This window comes from Monodon monoceros, unplaced genomic scaffold (assembly GCF_005190385.1).
Source record: "Monodon monoceros isolate NGI ecotype Baffin Bay Population unplaced genomic scaffold, NGI_Narwhal_1 Super_Scaffold_18, whole genome shotgun sequence".
Classification (NCBI taxonomy): Eukaryota; Metazoa; Chordata; class Mammalia; order Artiodactyla; family Monodontidae; genus Monodon; species Monodon monoceros.
Window position 1 is genome coordinate 55,566,637 of NW_021703774.1, and position 20,452 is coordinate 55,587,088.

Genomic DNA, 20,452 nt, shown 5'->3' on the forward strand with positions numbered 1-20,452 from the left:
AGAGAGAGAGAGAGAGAGAGAGAGAGAGAGAGAGAGAGAGAGAGAGAAAGAACTTATCTGCCCTTTCTGAAGAGTGAATTAGCAGAAAATAAAGTACCACAGGAAAGCTCAAAAAAGGTTTCCAAATGAGCTCTGGCTTCCAGAGTTCAACTTTCTGTTTACTTTTTTATCTACCCTCTATCTTCAAATTACTTTTCTAGCATGGATCGGACAGCAAATTTGTACTTCTACACTAACTCACTTTCAGTTGGCCACAGCAGAACTGTACATCTCGACTCTTTTTTTTCAGCTTTTCCATACTGGGGCCCACTTCCTGCCCAGTTGAGGAAAAAAATCTGGCCTGAAGATGAAATGACTGCTTAACATTACACTAAAACATCTGGTACCATTTTATGCACAGACCCATGTCTGAGAGCAGGCGATTCTAGCGGTCTCTCCAGCGGCACAGCGCATACCCAAACCTCCCCAGGGTGACATCATCCCATATATGGACTCTCCAGCCCAGCCCTCCCCCTTTTCCTGGTCCTAAATTCATTGCCAGTTCCCCAGTCTGCAGCAAATGTGCCACGTCAAGACTGGAAATCACAGCCCTTGAGTCTCAGTCGGGGCAGCAGAATTCAGGGGGGGAAGCCGAATGCAACCCCTTTTTCCCAAAGACCGGAGAGGATTTTAAGTACATAGATGGAAGCTTCTGGAGATCCTGCTCCGTCGCCCCAGTGTTCAGACTACCTGTTCAGGACAATGCCGTTGTACAGTAGTCTGCACATTGGTTAGACTGGGCAAGGGAGAGCAACGCCATGGACAGCTGGGGACAAAAGTTGCTGTTTCCGAGGAGAAGACATTTGTTTGCCCCTTTTTTGAATCTCATATCCAGTGTTTTTCTTCACAGGTTTTGCACAGTAGGGACCAGGAAGCCCTCGGGACACTGCCGAGAAAGGACTGCTCGAGGGAAGACCTGTGGGTAAGGCCTTCTTGACTGCTCACCTGGGCTATGACCAGGAGAGCCTAGGTGGGGAGCCAATGATTTGCTTTCACATGTGAGAGAAACTGAGGTATCTGCATGACAGATAGGTCTGCATTTAATTTTTAAAAAGCAACAATGTGTGGTACATAGTGGTTTACTAGATGTTATTCAATTTCTGAAGAGTTTAACTATTTTCTTAAGTTTAAAGGTTTTCCCACTTCAAAATGAAATATGAAACACACCCCAAACACTTAAGAATAATTTAATGAGGCTGGTTTTCAATTGTTGAAATTGATAATCCAGAGACCTAAAAACTTATTCGAATGAGGGCTGTAGTATAACTTTTAGCATCCCAGGACTGAATCCATTTTGCCCCAAAGAATACTTGCTATTATTAAAATGCTATATGAATAGTGCTTTTCTTAAATTTTATATAATATAAACATCAGAAATAATAGTATCTAACAATAAAAGAAGAGGCTGCCAAGTTTTTGCCTACCAGACAATGCAGATGGGACTGGTCCAGAAAAGAGCACCAACCCAGAACTTATTGAGTCAGCAATAAATAAATCAGAGAATAAAAACCTCTATGTTCAGATATCACAATATATATCTCTGTATTGCATTTTTTTAAAAATCCAAGAATGGTTGATAACTGCTGGTCAGCTGAGCCCTTGTGGCTATATTTTACAAGGCTTCTACTTCTCTGAGCACTTAAAATGATAAGGTACTTTGTCTAGAAACCCACTGATAAAAAAGGAATTTGTAAACGAAAGCAAAGTTTTCTTTGGTCAGTTTCCAGCTGTCCTGGGGGTGAAGGAGGGTGGGAGAGGGGGAGGAAGGTGGGAGGGAGGAAAACCCTCAAGCTGAATGAAATCCCAATAGAGAGAATAATAGAGAAAGTCTGGGTTGCAATATGATCCATGCTGAACTTTAGAGATGGGTTCCTTAAAGATCGTTCTGGAAAAAAATGTTACTGCCTCAACCCCCATTTATATCTACCCCCAAACAATTCTATATAATGAAAACATCTGTTCTTTAGGCTTTTGTGTGAATCTAACCCCTTTTGTCCTCCTTCAAATTCTGTAAAGTTACATTGGTTCCTTAACAAATCCTTTTCTAAATCATACATTTTGCAACAACAATTCAAACATTGTCACAAGTTCTCTTTGGCAAAACGTTTTATTACCAAAGATTCCCCACGTTATCTTTGGTCAAGACAATTTATTTTAAAAACTACCCCTTTGATCATTCCAAAACTGGTACAAAAGTTTTCTCTTTTATTCATGGTTTTTAGTTAAAATATAAAAAGCAAGGATTTATTTTAGCTATTTTCTCCAGTTAGATGATACAATGTCATCCTTTTTTTTTCTTCTATTGTATCTTGGAGGCTTCCAGATTAATTATTTTTAATAAAACAAGTAAGATTTTAAAACTCTATATAGCTATTTTTACATAGGAAAATTGAAAAAATCTATTAGGTAACTTTATGGGAGCTTATTTTTTTAAGAAATATATTTTTACTAATTGATATAGTTACTAAAGAAGATAGCTATAAGGTACTTTGGCAATATTTAAGATTTTTCAAATTTGGGGGTTTTGTTTGTTTTTTTACTCCATAGAAATAACTGAATTACCTAACTTGCTTTAATTTCATGTTTATTTAATTTAAATGTCTTTCTTCATATTAAGTGGTCTTTTTGTTTTAATGAAACAAACCCCCACTGGTTCCTCACCTATTTTCTCCCTCAGGATTACTTTTAGTCTGGAGACAGAGGGGACCCGATGGTGTCCTTGGCATAAGTACAGGAGTAGGAACATAAGAATTAATTTGCAAAAGGGATAGCCGAGGAGCCCCTGCACGTGCTCAGTGAGCTCTGGCAACTCATTTTTAATGCAAACTTTTCACAAATAGGAAGGAATAGTACGTCTTTTTAAATTCATGAACTAAGTTAAAAATCAAAAGTAAAAGCTCACTTTATAAACCCCTGCTGACTGAAGGAAGGATGGTAGTTTATGCGCTGGTATACATACTAACATGTATACACACACATATCGTAAAATAACCTTATCTATTTCCAGAGTAATTAGAATAATGTTTAACTTTCTTTTGATATTACTTTGTAAGGAAATATACAAATGTTTTAGGGATCATGGAATCTATTCCAGAGGAAACTAACCAACAATGAACAACTTCTACTAAAACTACCCCTGGATGTAATGGTAAGTGTAAGTATTAAAATTAAATATTGTACAATCGTCAGAAAGAGAAAATTGCAAGGCCTGTCCAAACTGTACTTCATAGAAACTTAGTAGTTATTTTGCATTTTAGCGCATGGTGATTGATAAGTTAGACCAGATACTGAGCTAAAAGGAAAAATTTTTCCGCTAAGAGAAGGAAATTCAGAGCCTTAGCTTTAACACCATCATTTCTTAATTGGAAAAGGATCAACATAAAACAGTTTATTTACATTTTCAACTCCCACTGCTTTTTAAAGCCATAGATCTCAAAACCAAAGAAAATTTATTTACAGTGGGACAAAATTTCACACTGATCACTTTCTTGCAATTAGTTAATAGGTTTAATGTCCTTCCTGCTTGGTATTTGAGCTTTCGGCCAAGATAATGTGTTTATATTTTTTAAAAACCAAAATATACTATCTACCCCCACCTCTCACCCTACAGACCACCCAAGTTTTTCACTTTGTGGGAAAGAGTTCAGGCACAAAACTCCTAATGAAGGAATTTTTTCCCCCCACCCCCTTTTTTTTTCCCCGGTTGAAGTCTTAAAGCTGTTATAGGACATAAAAAGAAAATACAACTTGGTAATGTAGAAAAGTTCACTCACCCACCAGAGTCCATCCTTACTAAAGAGAAGCCAAAGCTTTTGATTACTCTACAAGAGATTTGCTCTTCTCTGAGGAGACTATCCCACCCATCTCAATAATGTCTAAATAATAGCTAAGAGACCATCACTCATAAATCCCAGCTTAAAATAACTAGAAGTCAGGCTTTAACCTAAGAAAAGACAGGAAATTCCTGAGTAAAGATTGAAACTTTCTTACTTGGTTTCTTCTACCTTTTTAACCTCGGTGTGCTACAAATTATTTAGGTAGAAATATTTATCAATTTTTTGAAGATCTCTTATTAAGAATTTTTATCAGTTTTAATAAATAGAGATAAAGAAGTAAATTAAAGAAAATAATTAAATCTTAATTTTGAATTTCCTGACTTAACTGTGACAGCCAGTTTTCTGGAGTTGATTTGGTTTAATTTTGCTGTAGAAGACTTAGAATATGATTCTATTTTTGCATTTCTTTCTTAAGATAATAAAGAAAAGACAAAAAGGAGGTGTAATAACCATATTAAAAAATACATGGTATGATAATAATATAAATAGCTTTTTTATATTTTACCTAGTATATTAAGTGATAATGAATTAATATTTACTGTACAGTTTAGAAGATAGAAAAAAATCTTAAATGTTTTTTCAGTCTTCCATCAGGTTCAACATAACCAAAAAGTGTGCATATGCCACATACTTACTAAAATTGTGTTTTTAAAATCTACTAGAAACATAAATTGTCCAAAAGTCTTATGAGTAGAGTAAAATCTTTTTCAGCAAGATTTTTTCCCCCCTGAAAAACAGTTATGGTTTTTCAGGCTCAAATACATTGGGTATCTTGGTTTAATAGAACTGCTTCATATTAAAGGATAACATGAACTCACAAATATTTCTTTCTATTTTTTCAGGTTGCATGCATCATTCCTTTAATTGAGCAGAGTTAACTGGATCAAATTATTTATGGGAGAGAGAGGGAAAGCTATACAGAATTACAGTAATTTTAAATTTCCACCAATATACTCTTTGTAAGTGAATCACTCCATAAATATTTTCTGTTGCACTGAATGCAGCAACAATAACAAAATAGTTTCTTAAGGTATTTGTTTTTGCATACTCTGGCCTTGTAATTATTTAAACAGCAGCCAAGTTTAGTGATGTTTTTGATTCTGTCAAGAAAAAAAAATAAGTCCTCTACTCAGAAGTGATGACCAGAAACAGAATCTGACATTTATTTTTTGAAATTAAATAAATAAATGGAAAGTTGCATTTATCAACTCTTTGTTAAAACTGTACCATATCTAATCACTGCATAAAAGTTCAGATGTGTAGAATACTGTCATTTTTTTCAGTCTCTAAAAACTATTTTGCTCTCCATAAACTTTCTATTTGCTATTTTCTCAGAATTTTACAATTAAAGGAAAATAACAAACTACTTGTTTTCCTTAAAATTCTTTGAAAAAATCCCTAAGTACACATTCCTTGGACAATAAGGTTTTGTTTTGTTTTTTAAAATTCTATTTATTGGAATTTTGACTACCTGGATGTTTTATTTTTTAAAGGGCAGGGAAATTTGTTAAATACCTCTACGGAAGTGAATTGATCATTTATATTAAAATAACCAGTAGAATTATTCTCAAGTCACCAGAATTAAATTTTCTAACTGTATATTTAACACCATTAATTCTTTCTTACATGAATTTTAAGGAAATTTTCCAGAGGGTCTGGTTTTACTTTTTAGATACGAAATGAAGCTTTCTCTTCTGTGTTTAAGGTACTATTTTGTAACTGCACTGCACTAACAATGTCCAATATACATTGTGAGCATCACTGTGGGTAACAACTTTTTAGTTTATACCCTTTTGATTCATGGCACAGCCCTGTAGTTAATTAAGAGGAGGAAAACTTAAGCTCACAACTGCTTTTTATTTGGTTTTCAAATCCATACTTTAAAACTTTGCATTAAAAAAATATGAGAAATTTATATAAGTTCCTGTTGCTTAATAAAATATTGATAAAAATACATCCCCTTGTCAAAATCCCACTAACAAAGCATCAGATACCAAAGTCCATTTGTTGCATTGTCGAATACATTAGGCTCATTAATTATTTTGAAAATGGCTGCCATTTCCATGTAAATGACAAGTTTCTTTTTCATGGGCTAGATTATGGTACTTACCTATTACAAGAAACATGTATAAACATAGTCTTTATCTTTAACTTCAGTTTTAAAATATGCAGAGTTTTGTGAAGAGGAAAAACATCTGGTTCAATTACTCTGAACTCTGACTGCATGTGGGCCAGTAGTAATATGAACTGGATTTAAGAATAAACCTTGTTGTTTTATCCTTAAAATTTCAATGTGAGTTTTCTGCTCTGTCAATTATCCATGTTAGCACATTTGGAATGAATGTATAAGTGTACTTTCTGAATAAAGTCAAAAGTCTAACTTGTTTTTAGTTCCATAATGTTTTAATGTTTAATTCTATTGTGTGTTTTTCTCCCTTTCCCCTGACCCTCCAAAATCACCAAATCTGGAAAACAGACTGATTGTATCTGCCCATGAGCAAAGGAAACCTGAAGGAACCAAGGGCCTGGCTGGACGGAGTTGTCATGTGTCTGCCTGTCTACACTTGCTGTGCAGAACATCCGCTCACCTGTACAGCAGGCACAGACAGGCAGTCACATGACAACCCAGCCTGAATGACAACCAGCCATTGAAAGAAAGCAGCCCTCACACCATAGCATCTACACCAAGAGCTACAACCAAAATGAGGGGCGCGGGGGCCTGGGGTTTTAATTTGTTGGTTTCTTAACTCTTATGTATTATTATTATTTTTGATTCAAATATTGAAACCCACCAAAAGTAAAGTGAGTGGTGCTTATGAAATATAATAAAACCCATTTCTGAAAATGTTCCTGTGCTTTCTATAGTTCTCTTTTCCTAATCGTTGTCAGTAAATTACTACCCTTGACATTTATTGTACACAGCTTTTGAGCAGCACCCCCAAAATGAATGTAACAAAACAATATAACCTCAGTCTGATGTTTGACAGAATAAGTGATTCCAACAATTCTACTCCAAAAACTAAGTTTCGTTTTCTATATCATCATGACTTTTTAAGACACAGAGATGAAGAAAAGAAAAAGAGTGAAGAGCTAATATTCCAGGGAATAATGTATTTTGAGTTAACAAACTCCGCCAGTTTGGGCCTGGGTAAAACACAGTGAAAAGAGTATTTATTTCCAACATAATTTTCAAATGTATTAAAATATTTGCCTCTCTTCTTTTGATATACACAAAGCTGAAATTGAAGCTTTGATATTTCCAAATGTCATGATGTACATGATTTATTACTGCCATTGTTAAATTAAGAAATTAAGAAGGAAGTACAGTTCTAAGGGTGGAATTTACGGGGCCAATGCATTCACTTGGAATACATGCTCCCATTCACTGTAAACTTTCAAACTCTTGAAATGTTCAGGCAATTCAATTATTTTCAAAAAGAACAAGGAAAGCTATTAATGGATATGCAGTGTATAATTTTGCCATATCTTTTGAGGATATGTCAAAACTTTATACACTGTGAACTAGAGTGAAATGATCAGGGTTGGCTTGTTTATATGAATATTTCAAATATTCAAGGGTAAAAAATGGGGAGATGGGTAAAATTAAAAATTTGTCAACTTTGGTTTGGTTCACTAACATGTCAACTTCAGTATTTAAAATTAATTTTCATCTTTCTTAGAAAGATTCTGGTCAAACTTTAAAAAATATTGCACAAGGCTACCCAAAATTTTTGTTTTAAATCTAACTAAACATTTCAAGTGTATATTTTGGATTAAAGCAAATTATTTTTATTCAGATATTTCATTTTTAAAATGAAAGATTTAGTCATAAGGATAAAAACTCCCCGAGGTTCAAAATTTTTATTATTATTTGATATTTTACCAAACCTGACACCATAGTTTCTTAAAAACAACAACAAAAACAAAAACAGTGATTGGGTAAAACTAATAAGTAAAAATATGATTAAGTCTAAATTCTTGCATTTACAATCTGGCCTAAGGAAATATGTCATCTGCTAAAACATGCTATTGCAAAACACATTATGAAATGAAGGTTTTTACCTTAAAGAAGAGTCCCATGACTAGCAAATAAAGTCCTAAACAACAGTTCACAAAATGTAAAATATAAACAGGAAGACAATATAAAAATGTCTCACAATATTTACATAAAATCACCCAGTTGTAAATGCTTTATACAACCTGTAGCAAACGCCTCCGACAGGAGTCTGCATATGGATCATCCTATTGGACCCTGCAAGGCAGTGCCAGGACAGTGCTTGAGAGCTCTCTGGCTGACACGATAGCTGGGTCATAACATAAAGGAGACTGTTCCATTACACCAAGCTCCAAAGGGAAAGCTAAGGAGGCCAGGCCAGCGCAGTCATCCTGTAGTGAACCACTCCAGGATGACGTTTCAAATAATTTTCCCTTAAAACATGAGGTTAACATATTGGTATTACATTCTTTTTACTTAGCTTGAAAGAATGTCATATATATATATAAATTAATTATATGAGGTACATTTAAAAATTTTACTCTTCCAGGAAACGGTAATATAAAGGGTAATATTTTTCTTCCAATATAAACTTCTGAGTACAACAAATAATACATATGAGGGAATGGGTGTGGGTTTATAAGTATTTTTAATAAATTTGAAATAGCATTTACCATTATGGTTTGTTGAATATATTTTTCAAAAGTATAAATCTTTGCATAATTCTAGAACTTGGAAATGTTTACATGAAATAATCCCACATTAAAAAGCATAACACAAGATAGCTTATGTATATGAAAAAGCACATGCACAACTATGATCATGAAGAATTTAAAGTAACATAAATCTTTTAAAGTTTAATATTTATTGAGACTTTTTTAAAATAAAAAATATGTAAATTTTGGCTAACTAAAACAACTCAGCAAGGAGTGTGACTAGTGTTCACAGGGTCAATCCTGACCTCATCACAGGGAGCATGCAGACCTAGCAGGAAACAGAATCTTGAAAGTCTAAGTGCAAATGGAAGGAGCTGAAGATTTCTATAACTTCTCCGTCTCACAACTTTCACCATCCAGGGACATAGCTGTCACTTCGTTTCCTATTACCAAAGTTACATGTGTCATCTGTTACAGTTACATAATAAAAACAATACTAAGTAAATATCCCTATAAGGGAATTATATAATCTCCTTATCAAGCTTTCCAAACACATCAACCCACAAAAATGAGGCCTGTAATTTTTTGAGTCCAAAGAATGTCCTTATTTCAATGCAGATTTTGGATTTTCTTCAATACTGTAAGGTTAGTACATTTCCACTGGAAATGCTTCTGTTGAATTACCCTACTTTCCTAGGAGTATTCCATTATGATTTTAATCTTCATGTTGGACTACCTAAATGGAATAAATATTGGCTATGTACTACCATTGTTCATTAACTAGCAATCCCTTTTTTTTCAGAGATTTCAACTACCATTTACACATTTCTCATTGATACCAAGAAAAATAAGACTCTTTTCTCCTTGAATCAGAATATTCTATTCTTTTAAATTTTGTATTTTGTAATAATTTAAATAAAAGACATCACATTGTTTTTTCAAATCTGATTTTAAAGATTAATGTAGAACTATCTGAATCCACAATCTTTTTGAAATGATAGTTTCTATTTTATTCCAATGCCTTGCCCTTTTCTAAATCCCTCCAAAGAACTGTGTAACAGGGAGATCAGCTTGTGCTTTGTGACCACTTAGAGGGGTGGGAGGGAGGCTCAAGAGGGAGGGGATGGGGCATACATGTATACATATAACTGATTCACTTTGTTATACAGCAGAAACTAACACAACATTGTAAAGCAATTATACTCCAATAAAGATGTAAAAAAAAAAAGAACTGTGCAAAATATATTTATAATGTATGAAAATGACACTGGGAAATTTATTTTCTGCTTAAATTATCTTCAATCCAGGAAGTTATATAGTCAGAGGGAAAAAAAAATCCATTAACCTTCAATGATGAAACTTAAGAAAATTTTAAGACAATCTACATCTAAGGGTAATTTTACCCTGTAATTCAATAATTTGGTTTAGCCACTTGTGATACCAGGACATGATGAATTACTATGCTGCACTTAATCAGTTATTTGCTCAATCACATCTTCACTCAGCCAATATTTACTTAGCGTCACCTCTCAGAGCCATGGCTACTGGTGGTAGAACATGGAACAAGACAGTGGCTCCTGGGCCCAAGAAGCTTACAGTTCAGCAGGAACTTAAAAGCATTCAACCAATACTTAGCACGTGTGATGAGTTTTGTCAATTTTCACCTTTTGAAAAAATCTCTTAAATTCATCCATTTCTATCAATTTCCCTCAACCCATCCAACCCAAGCTACCATTATCTCTTATGTATACCACAGCAATAGCTTTCTACAACTCCCCAATTCAGTTTTGTCCTCCTCCAATCCAGTCTCTACAAAGCAATCACAAAGATCTATAAAAATTTCAAATCCTATTATGTGACTCTTGAGCTTAAAAACTTCAAAGGCTTCTCATCATTCTTTGGATCAAAATCCTTAATCTTTACAGAGTCCTTTTCTCTCTTTGTTCCAGTCACAGTGGCCTAAATCAGTTTCTTACATTCATCAGGTTCTATCTTGCCTTAGGCATTAACACAAACCTTCTCTGACCACTCAGTTTAATGTCCCCCCATGCTGTGATTCCCATCCCAGATACTCCTTAAGTCAAACACATCATTGGATTTATCTTATTCACAGTTTGCAATCTGAATCTCATAGGTGTTCCTGATTGTTTATGTTTTCTTTATCAGGAAATATACTTCATAAGGGTGGGTACTTTGCTAACCACTTTATCCTTAGTGATTAGGATAGTGTCTGGTACATAACAGGTGCTCAGAATATATTTGTTGGGAAATGTTCAGGTGATTAAGAGCACAGCACTGATACTTAGTAGCTGGCTGAATTAGTCTCTTTGAGTCTCAATCTTCATTTCTAAAATGGAGAATGTAAATAAAGTATTGACTTAGTTCAGTGCCTGATAAACTTTATTATAAATAATAAATGTTAACCATTATCATGATGATCTTCATCAAGATCATCATTCAGATTGAAAGCTGGCCTTCATGAGCTTAAGCAGGTAGAATGAATAGCAGAGATATTTTTTACAACCACAATTACTTTAGAACTAGGGAGCATCTTGTTAACTGAAAGTCCATTTGGCTTGGTTGAGCATTTTGACTAATTTGGATATACAAAGGTGAGCCTGAAATGAAGGCTGGACTAGATGCTAAGAAGAGCTGTGTGGATGTACATAAAAGAATGAGTAAACACCTTGAGTTCGGGGCAATCCAGACTGACAGCACTGAGGGGAGAGATGTGAAGGGGAAGAGAGAGAGAAGCCAATGTACTCTCCTTGGGCTGGGCCAGCACAAGGCTAGAGCTGCCAGTGACACACCCAGTGCCCACTAGTTAAAAACTGCTGTGCAGAGGGTTATCTAATATGCTATTTGAGGTTGTTTGAATTGTTGTACTTCTTCCTCAAATCCTTAGTAAATATAAGTACTACAAATATCTTTATATTATTATTTTGATAGAAATCAAAGGAGCTGAGTATCATTCATCCAAGATCCCAAGGGATATATGTGGACACACAATCCCGCATGTCCAAGTTCTGTCCTCACCCCCATAAACAGCTCCCCCTTGACTTGGGGTATGCACAATGACAGAATGCTCTGGAGAGGATGGATCCAGGAAGAGGTCTATGCAACCCCTAGAAATGCATTCAGAGCCACTTTTGTACAGAATTTCAGAGTCTGGGGTACTGGAGTATGATTTGGAAGGACACCCAGGTTTGGGTAAATCCCCTTGGTGATTAGTTATAAACTATCTAACTATGTACAAGATGGTCTATTTATTTTTGTGTTGCAGAAAGCCCCAATTTTTGAGTAATGCTAAAGGATAACATATAGTCAAGTACATAGATTAATTATGTTTTCCATAACCACTTTGTATTATATAGATTCTCTGAAGATAACACATGGAAATAACACTGCCTGGGACACAGGTGGAAACCTTTCCATTAAGATCATCTGTCAGTAACATTACAGATAACATTACTGTAATGTAGAATAATGGTTCAAAACATGACGTCCACAGATGTCTGAGCATGTTCACGAACCCATCTAAGATTTAAGGGTAGGGAGGATAGTTATATTAAGGATGGGGAGAAAGCAGGAAAAATGATGGGGACCTATTATTACCATCATGCCAACTCTAGCTTAAAATTATTACACAGGGTTATCATGCTATTGCCTCTGCCAGTTTGGATAGGAAATCACATAGTTTGATATTATCATCTCTAACCCATAGGCTGGTGAGGAGGCAGCAAAGAAAAGTCCCACTGAAGGAATAGGATCTGAGTTCCATTTTACTGCCTGAATCTTACCATTCTCTGCTGAAAAATCCCAGATCCCATACATCCTATCTCACAAAATGAAATGACCAAATTGGAAATTAGAAGACATGTGAGTGAAAGAATGACATTATTGTAGGAGGGCATAGTATTACTTGAGATGACAAGAATAAATATATAAATGTGATGCCTAAAAGATTATAAATGCACTTGTTAATATACGATTTCTTAGAGTCCTAAAAACTCCCTCTGAGGTGATTTGGTCAGCAACAGTCCCCATTTGATAAGCTAAAACTGAGGCTCAGAGAAGTCTGACTTGTTCCAACACTGGCAGTTAGTCATAGCAAATTCACATCCTCCAGCACCTCACCCTTTTCATTGCACCAAGCATATGGTCTACAGGGTCTTTTGTTCAATTAATCGCATCCTGAAAACAGTTTGAACCATTGTTCTTTAATCACAAATACATTTCATAAGTCATTTATATTTATTACAAACCTGTCAAAAGTTAAATAAAACCATATCTATTCATATGCCATAATATGCTATTTATTCAACAGCCAATTAGATTATAATGAAAACATACCAGTCTAATTACACAAGAAAGCAGGAAGATGAAAGAACATAGAAACGAATAACAATTCTCTATGAAAATCTGAATATAAATTATTAAATAAATGATAAATCTATAACTAACTTAATAATATTTATGGCGTCACACTTGCTTGACTAAGAGAGATAAATTGCTATGTAACAGGATTTCCAAAGTGTGTAGATGCTGATGTGACAGATACCATGGGAACAAAGTACAAGCACTCAACTTACCAACAAACTGACTCCAAAAGTTGGGTAAGGACTCATGCTTATTTTCACAAAGGAAAATTGTAAATTTGGGGTTTTCAAGGTTGCCCACAGAAGCATCTTTAATCCATATCCAGAAGCATAGTTAAACTATGACAGCAAGGCATGTATGAAATCTAAGCATCATTTAAAACACTGCTAATAAAGGATGGGTATTCAGGGTACAAATTCAAGGGGCCAGAGACAATTCACTACCTCTAAGCCCCACCCTCCTGACATTTCTTCTGACCTCCTTTCCCCATACCCTCCCTTCCAGCCTTGGCTCCCAGCAGACGCTAATAACTATTAGTTGAATACTGGTAAAGAGCAAGGAACAGTGCTGACCCCTCCCTTCTGCCCTGCCAGCAGGCTCAGAGGTGGTCTGTGGTGGTAGGAAGTGCTGGCAATAGAAATGGAGCAGGATGGTGAACCAGAGTGGTGGTTACCAAGGGGTGGTAAGGTGGGGACGAATGAGGATGGCTTCAGGGAGAAAAGGCTCTGCCCCACTGACACATACTTTGAAGACAGGGGTCATGAGTCAGGCATTACTATTTGGAAAATTTCCTATCTGGTTTCTTGAGCAGAGTTTTTCATGAGAAACAGTAGCTAATGACTACAGTGTAGCTGTATGTGGCCCATCAGTTTGCTTTACCCTGAACTTGAGCTCTCCTCTCCAGCCAGTACAAGCCACCATCTCCTCTTGCCTGAACCACTGATACAGTCTCCTAGCTGGTCTCCCTTCTTCTATTCTTGCCACCCCAACTCCATCCACACACACATTCCATCCCACAAATCATGCCCAACCCAGCAGCCAGACTGATCCTTCTAAAACGTACATCCAATCAGGTCACATCCTATTGACACAGGCCAATGGTTTTCAATTATCCTTGGAATGAAATCCAAATCATTGGCCTGACAAGGTACCTCTGATTCTATATTTCCTACTTCTCTCTCCTTCTCCTCCTCCATCTCAGCCGTAAGCTTCCTGCCCACTGCCACCCTGGAATGTTCTTCAACATAATCTTCTACACAGTTCGTCATTCCAGTCTCTGCTCCAATGTTACTTCTTCGCAAACACTCAATCTAAAAGTCCCTCCCCCATCAGTTTTTAGCTCACTGACCTATTTTCTTCAGGGCACTTACTATCCGATATTGTATTGTTGTTAGTCTACTTGTTAGCTCCACAGAGCAGCATCCTCATCTGTCGTTTTCTCTTTCTTAAAATGATCTAAACTAAGAAAACAACCCTTTTCTAAACTTTCTTCATCTAAATCAGTCCAATCTATTTTAAGGGTCATTATGACCTACCCTTCCCACCCAACACACACACACAGCCTACCACCTTCCACACACATACCTTTAATAAAATGTTCTCTGGCACTTGGTTAATATTATAACTGCACACATGTATTTTCTATCTATGGTAACCAAGTGCTCATGAGGGAGCTTCAGCAGCAGAGATTTTGTAAAAATTTATTCTGAATTTATAGCAGAGAGAAGGGGCTGACTGGTGACCATGAGCTCACCAAGCTCTCAAAGCCTCTTCCTTCCCTACAGGGAGCATCACGTGCCTTCCAACAGGCTTGATTCAGAAACCCTAAAGCCATACTCTGACAGCAGTGGCTAATCCCAGAATCTTCAGGGCCCCTGATACTAACACTCAGGGAGAGGTCAATGCTGGGATGCCTGGAACTCATCTTAATAAATCCTCTGTGGGATGAGGTTGACTTGGAAAACTCCAGCACCTCCGAGATTCTTGCCTCCATTTGTGGTTGAAGTCATAAGCTCTGGAGCCAGACAGCGTGTGTTCAAATTTCTGCTTTGCTACCAAGTAGCTATGAGACCTTGGCAAGTTAGTTATCCTCACCAACACCAAGTGTTCTACCATAAGGAAAACTGAGTCCTATAGAAATGACTTTTCAAAAGGTTGTGTTTTTTCTTCATTTACTCACCTGAAAAATGGGGATAATAATAGTACCTATCCTTATGGTTGTAATGTGGATTAAATGCCTTAATTAATAAATATAAAACACTAGCTATTACTAACATGATTCCTCAGCAAAATCTTTTGCTTTGCCTAGAATAACTGAGAATGGCCCATAGACCAATATGTATTTAAGTGTACATACATGATCACCTACTTGTGAACACTTGTAAACAAATACTTGTAAACAAAATGCATCTAAGAGAAGATCTAGTAGGGCAACTGAACACAAAAGAAGATTATGTAATTACTGATGTTTATATCTAGAAAGGCATCTCAGAGCTCCTGAGGCTGTTGCCTTTAAACACTGGAGCTTCCACAGAATGAGAGAGAGATCTAAGCAGCCAGCACAGGAAAGAAACGAATGCTAATCCTCAGACTCACAACAACCAATTCCACGTTTGACTGAAGTCATTAAAATATGTGACAAAAATTTGAAATAAAGCTTTTGAGTAGAAATTTTCTTTGGACCTTTCTATAAGATCTGATTTCCTTTACTGCAGAAAATTTAGTGGCCATCAACTGATCATCTGATATTTATTAAACACATTATTTGCACAAAGCATTTAGGAAAAAGAAAGAACTACATAGGACATGAAGTTTTTCCTCCAACAATTTACAAAAGCACCTTGCAGTGCTTTCAGAAGATATCAAGCCAAGAGCGGAAGGACTTTTAACTCTGAAACGTGTGCCTTTTATAACCAAATACAACTGACACAATCTCACCTGTATATAGTTTTGCTATCACAGAGTATTCTTATCCAATGTTTGCATGCTGCATTATAAGCCCCCCAAATTTCTCAAGTCAGACCAGAGCTATTAAAATTTCCAAAACACTGCTTAATTTCCATCCATGCCCTCCCAAATTTACCAGTATCACTTTATAGCACTTTAATGGCTCTGTAAGACTGATTTTTTGTGTGTGTGCTTTTCTATCAGACTTAAATGAATAATAAGTCACAGGCCCAATATTATTAACATCTAACATGAACCAGAACACCATAATTATCATAATTCATGCTTTTACATAGATATCAAATTCTCAAAGAAAAAATTTATATAAACAATTATCTAGTACTCACTTGAAGACTAGTGATTTGGACATTTTCAAAAGCCTGTCATTTGAGACAGATGTCACAGCAACAATTCCAAAATACTTTATTAACTCTGCATCACTGCTATTAACTTTGCTCTTACGATGCTCTATTACCTTGAGCATTTTCAACATATTATTTAATGAAAATCGCTTTCACTATATCACTACCTTGCCATTATTACAAAGAAGGAAGTTTTCAACTACTGATCCCTAACTCCATTTCTTCAGAGAAATAAATGTGACTACAAATAAAAGATATTTGAGGGGACTATCGTAAAATTTAAAACCTATGAGGAAAAAACAGTGCTTCTTCAAACATCCCAAGCTAAGTCTTACTGAAAAAAAACCACTGGTGTCTTAAAATTGTATATCACAACACTATCAATTAATTTGAAAGAGAAACATTTTAATTTTAAAAATTCTGTCACTTCTGTGGCTCACCTCATCATCTTTGTACCAGGATAAGCTTTCAGCAGTAAGGACGAACCAGTATCCCTTAGAGCCTCCTTTCATGATGCCAATGTTGCTGATGGTTAGCCATCCCTTGCGAATCACCTTCAAGAGAGCACAGATCAGCAGAGACGTTTAATTTAACACGAGCCCATGGGGAATGCAGGTTTGCACTAAGTAAAAAACAAGATACGAGTTACAATAAGAATAGCATTGTTCCCTCAAAGCTCACCTTCTATTAAACTATTCAGAATAATATATCTTCATGGTTCCCTGGTGGCGCAGTGGTTAAGAATCTGCCTGCCAATGCAGGGGACACAGGTTCAAGCCCTGGTCCGGGAAGATCCCACATGTCACGGAGCAGCTAAGCCCACATACCACAACTACTAAGCCTGCACTCTAGAGCCGGAGAGCCACAACTACTGAGGCCACGTGTCACAACTACTGAAGCCCGCGCACCTAGAGCCTGTGCTCCGCAACAAGAGAAGCCACCTTTATGAGAGGCCTGCACACTGCAACGAAGAGTAGCCCCCGCTCGCTGCAACTAAAAAGAAAGCCCACGCACAGCAACGAAGACCAAATGCAGCCAAAAATAAATAAATAAATTTATTTTTAAAAAAACCAAAATAATATATCTTCCAAAAGCACAGATAACCAGAGGGAAGTCTCTCCCATCAAATGAACAAAAATCAGAATCGCAGACTTGTATGGATGGTGGAAGCAGAGAGACTGAAACAGGCAGGCATAAATAAGGCAGACTAATAGGCTTGTGCCAGGCCTATTTATGGCATTGCTGCTACAATTAAAAGATATTTCGTTGACTGGACAAACAACAATAGACTCTCCATGCCCACCGTCTCTTATCCCCTTCCAGCCCACTGGCCCATTTGTTTGCCTGGTTTGCATCTCGTTAGGATTTCTACCAGAGACTGGCCACCGAATGGTGAAAAGAAAAAACAAGCCAACCAATTAGTTCCTTGTTAACAGCTCTCAATAAGCTGAATGGGGGAGAAAGCTGAAACAATAAGCTAAAATAAAAGTTTGGAGGTTTTTAATGGTCTAGGTTTATCCATCTACCTCTGGTTGTTATTTGCCAAGCTAAGAAATACATAGAGTCTTCATAAAAATATTTAAACGGCATTTAAACTTTTAAACATTAACAACTTGGAAAGAAATTACCTATAAATGGCATTTAAGTGAAAATCTGTTTTTTCTCACAGCTTTTATAAAGTTAAATTCTGTTTTCCATACGGCATAGTTTACCATCTCCTCTACACTAGATAATTTTTGTTGTCATAGAAATGAAATGTATATGGAATTGTATGATATTGTTCTAAATGTCAAAAATCACCCTATACCTACAATGTCCATTATCCTAAACATCCTGAAATATTTTTTTTAAAAATTACTTATTGAATGACTGAGTGTCACTTCCTAAAGGAAAATGAAAATAACCTAATAATAATCAGATTTTATGTTTATATTTATATTTTATTTTTCAGCTTTCTAGTTGAAGAAAGTCAATCCTAGGGAATACTGTGAAGTAAGCCAAGGTCATTATTGATCTTCCAAGCCTCTTTCCACAATCCTAGTCTCTGTCACCCTTGATTCCCTGTTTCAGTATCTCCCAGCGTCACCCATTTTCCTTTTTAACTCTTTAACTTTTACAGACCTCCAGGTAGAAACCCATTCAGGCCCAGTTTAAGGCAGTTCTCTCCATTGTTCAAATTCAACTCCTTCTTAACCCTCTGCTTCAGAAAGAAGGAAACAATACTTCTCAGAGTATGGTTTCTACCAGCTAATAGAATAAAATGGTTATAATAAATAACCATTGGGATGCTTTCTAACAGTACAGATTCTTGGGATACCTATAAGTCCAAAGGAATCAGAATATGTGCATATGAAACCCAGGAATCTACATTTTAACATGTCCCAAAGTGATTCTTATTCATACTGAAGTTTGAAAGCCGTTGCATGTATACATACAATCAAAACTTCATTCGTCTTAGAGCAAATAATCTCATTTAATTTTTTAGTAAGATTGTTAGCCACACTACCAGGGCTTACAAATAGCATATTAATTATAGTACTTAATGAAAGTGTATTTACTATTTCATTCTATCAGGCATCTTTGGACAAAGAGGAAGTCTTCCAGATACTCCACAAATTGCAATAAGAAAGTCACTATTTCACCCATTGATAGAACAGGCTGGCTTTCATCAAGGAGAGCCATGAATTTAGTTCAACAAACATTTGTTAAGAACCTATCATATGTCAAGATGAAAAAGCATGATGATGCCACACCCCTGTCCTCAAGAATTTTAGTTTTGTAGGGAATGAAGATGCATAAGGAGACAATTTCAACATAACAGTGTAGTAAGAGAGGTATCCTTAGCAAGAGAAGGAGGACTGGACACAACTTAGGTAATGTTAATAGGCTTTCCTTGGAGACATGATAGCTTGAAAGAACCTGGCAGAGAATTAGAGTTAGGTCAGGAAGTAGCTCGTTTGCCTATTTATTTGTTTTCCATGAAGAAGGACAAACAAGAACAAAATATGAAAGAGCTACTTCATGCAGAAAATGTGAGGTGGGATGAAGAAATTGAGGCTGGAGAGGCAAGCGGGGTAAAGCCAGAGTCGATCCAGTTCAATAGACCACCAATTTTAGTGATAAAATTTGGCAGTACCAAAATAAATTTCAAGTACACATGTAAATTTATTAAGTAGATATGACCAATGTATTACTAAACTGTGTACATCTATAGAAATACCCAAAGAAATTCTAAAGTATTATATGAAGATGAAGTAAATACTTTAAGTTTTTTATTTTGTGGGGGAAATGTATTTTATTTGTTACATTTATAACTTTACTATTGACTTCTCTGTGATACAAAGCGAGGGCACTGGCATCTATATATATATATATATATATATATATATTCAATACTAATAAATCTTAACTGTTTCCTTATTTTCTAGATAAAATATGTATGTAGATGTTCTACTATATCCTCCTGCATTCCAGCGAATTTTGCATGCTCCCTGAGACAAACTAGGTTATGTAAGCTATTGCAATAAACCAAGTGAGACATGAACAAGGTGTGAAGTAAAGCCACGAGCAGAAAGCATGAAAATAAATAAACCTACTGGAGAAACACCTAGGAGACAAAATCAATAGGACTTATGACTGGATGAAAGGGAGATTAGTGAAGGTAAAGACTAGAACTGCACTGTACAGTAGCCACTAGCCACATATTGTTATTGAGCCCTAGTAACTAGTTTAAACTCTGATGTGTGGTAAGTGTAAAATGCACACTGGATTTTGAAAACTTGGTACAAAAGAAATGTAAAATATCTATTAAATGGTTGGTTTTTTTTCTTTTTTTGCGGTATGCGGGCCTCTCACTGTTGTGGCCTCTCCCGTTGCAGAGCACAGGCTCCGGACGCACAGGCTTAGTGGCCATGGCTCACAGGCCTAGCCATTCCGCGGCATGTGGGATCTTCCCGGACTGGGGCACGAACCCGTGTCCCCTGCATCAGCAGGCGGACTCTCAACCACTGCGCCACCAGGGAAGCCCTATTAAATGTTTTAAAATGATAATATTTTAGATATATTGGGTTAAATAAAATCTATTCTTAATATTCATTTCACTTGACTCATTTTATTTTTTAATGTGGTTACCAGAAAATTTTTATATTACACATGTGGCTTACATTATATTTTTATTGGACATTGTGCTGTTCTAGAATGATTCTGAAACTCATGGGGCTACCAAATCAGAAGGAATAG

General features: G+C 36.1%; 1 protein-coding gene across 9 annotated transcripts in view; it reads right to left on the minus strand.

Annotated features, from left to right (window-relative positions):
• DNM3 (dynamin 3) overlaps positions 1 to 20,452 on the minus strand; it is a 569,209-nt gene that overhangs the window by 256,220 nt on the left and 292,537 nt on the right. For all 9 annotated transcript variants that reach the window (XM_029227250.1, XM_029227252.1, XM_029227251.1 and 6 more), the window contains one exon: positions 16,654 to 16,767. In XM_029227250.1, coding sequence (XP_029083083.1) covers positions 16,654 to 16,767 — 114 coding nt within the window. The remainder of the gene's footprint in view (positions 1 to 16,653; positions 16,768 to 20,452) is intronic.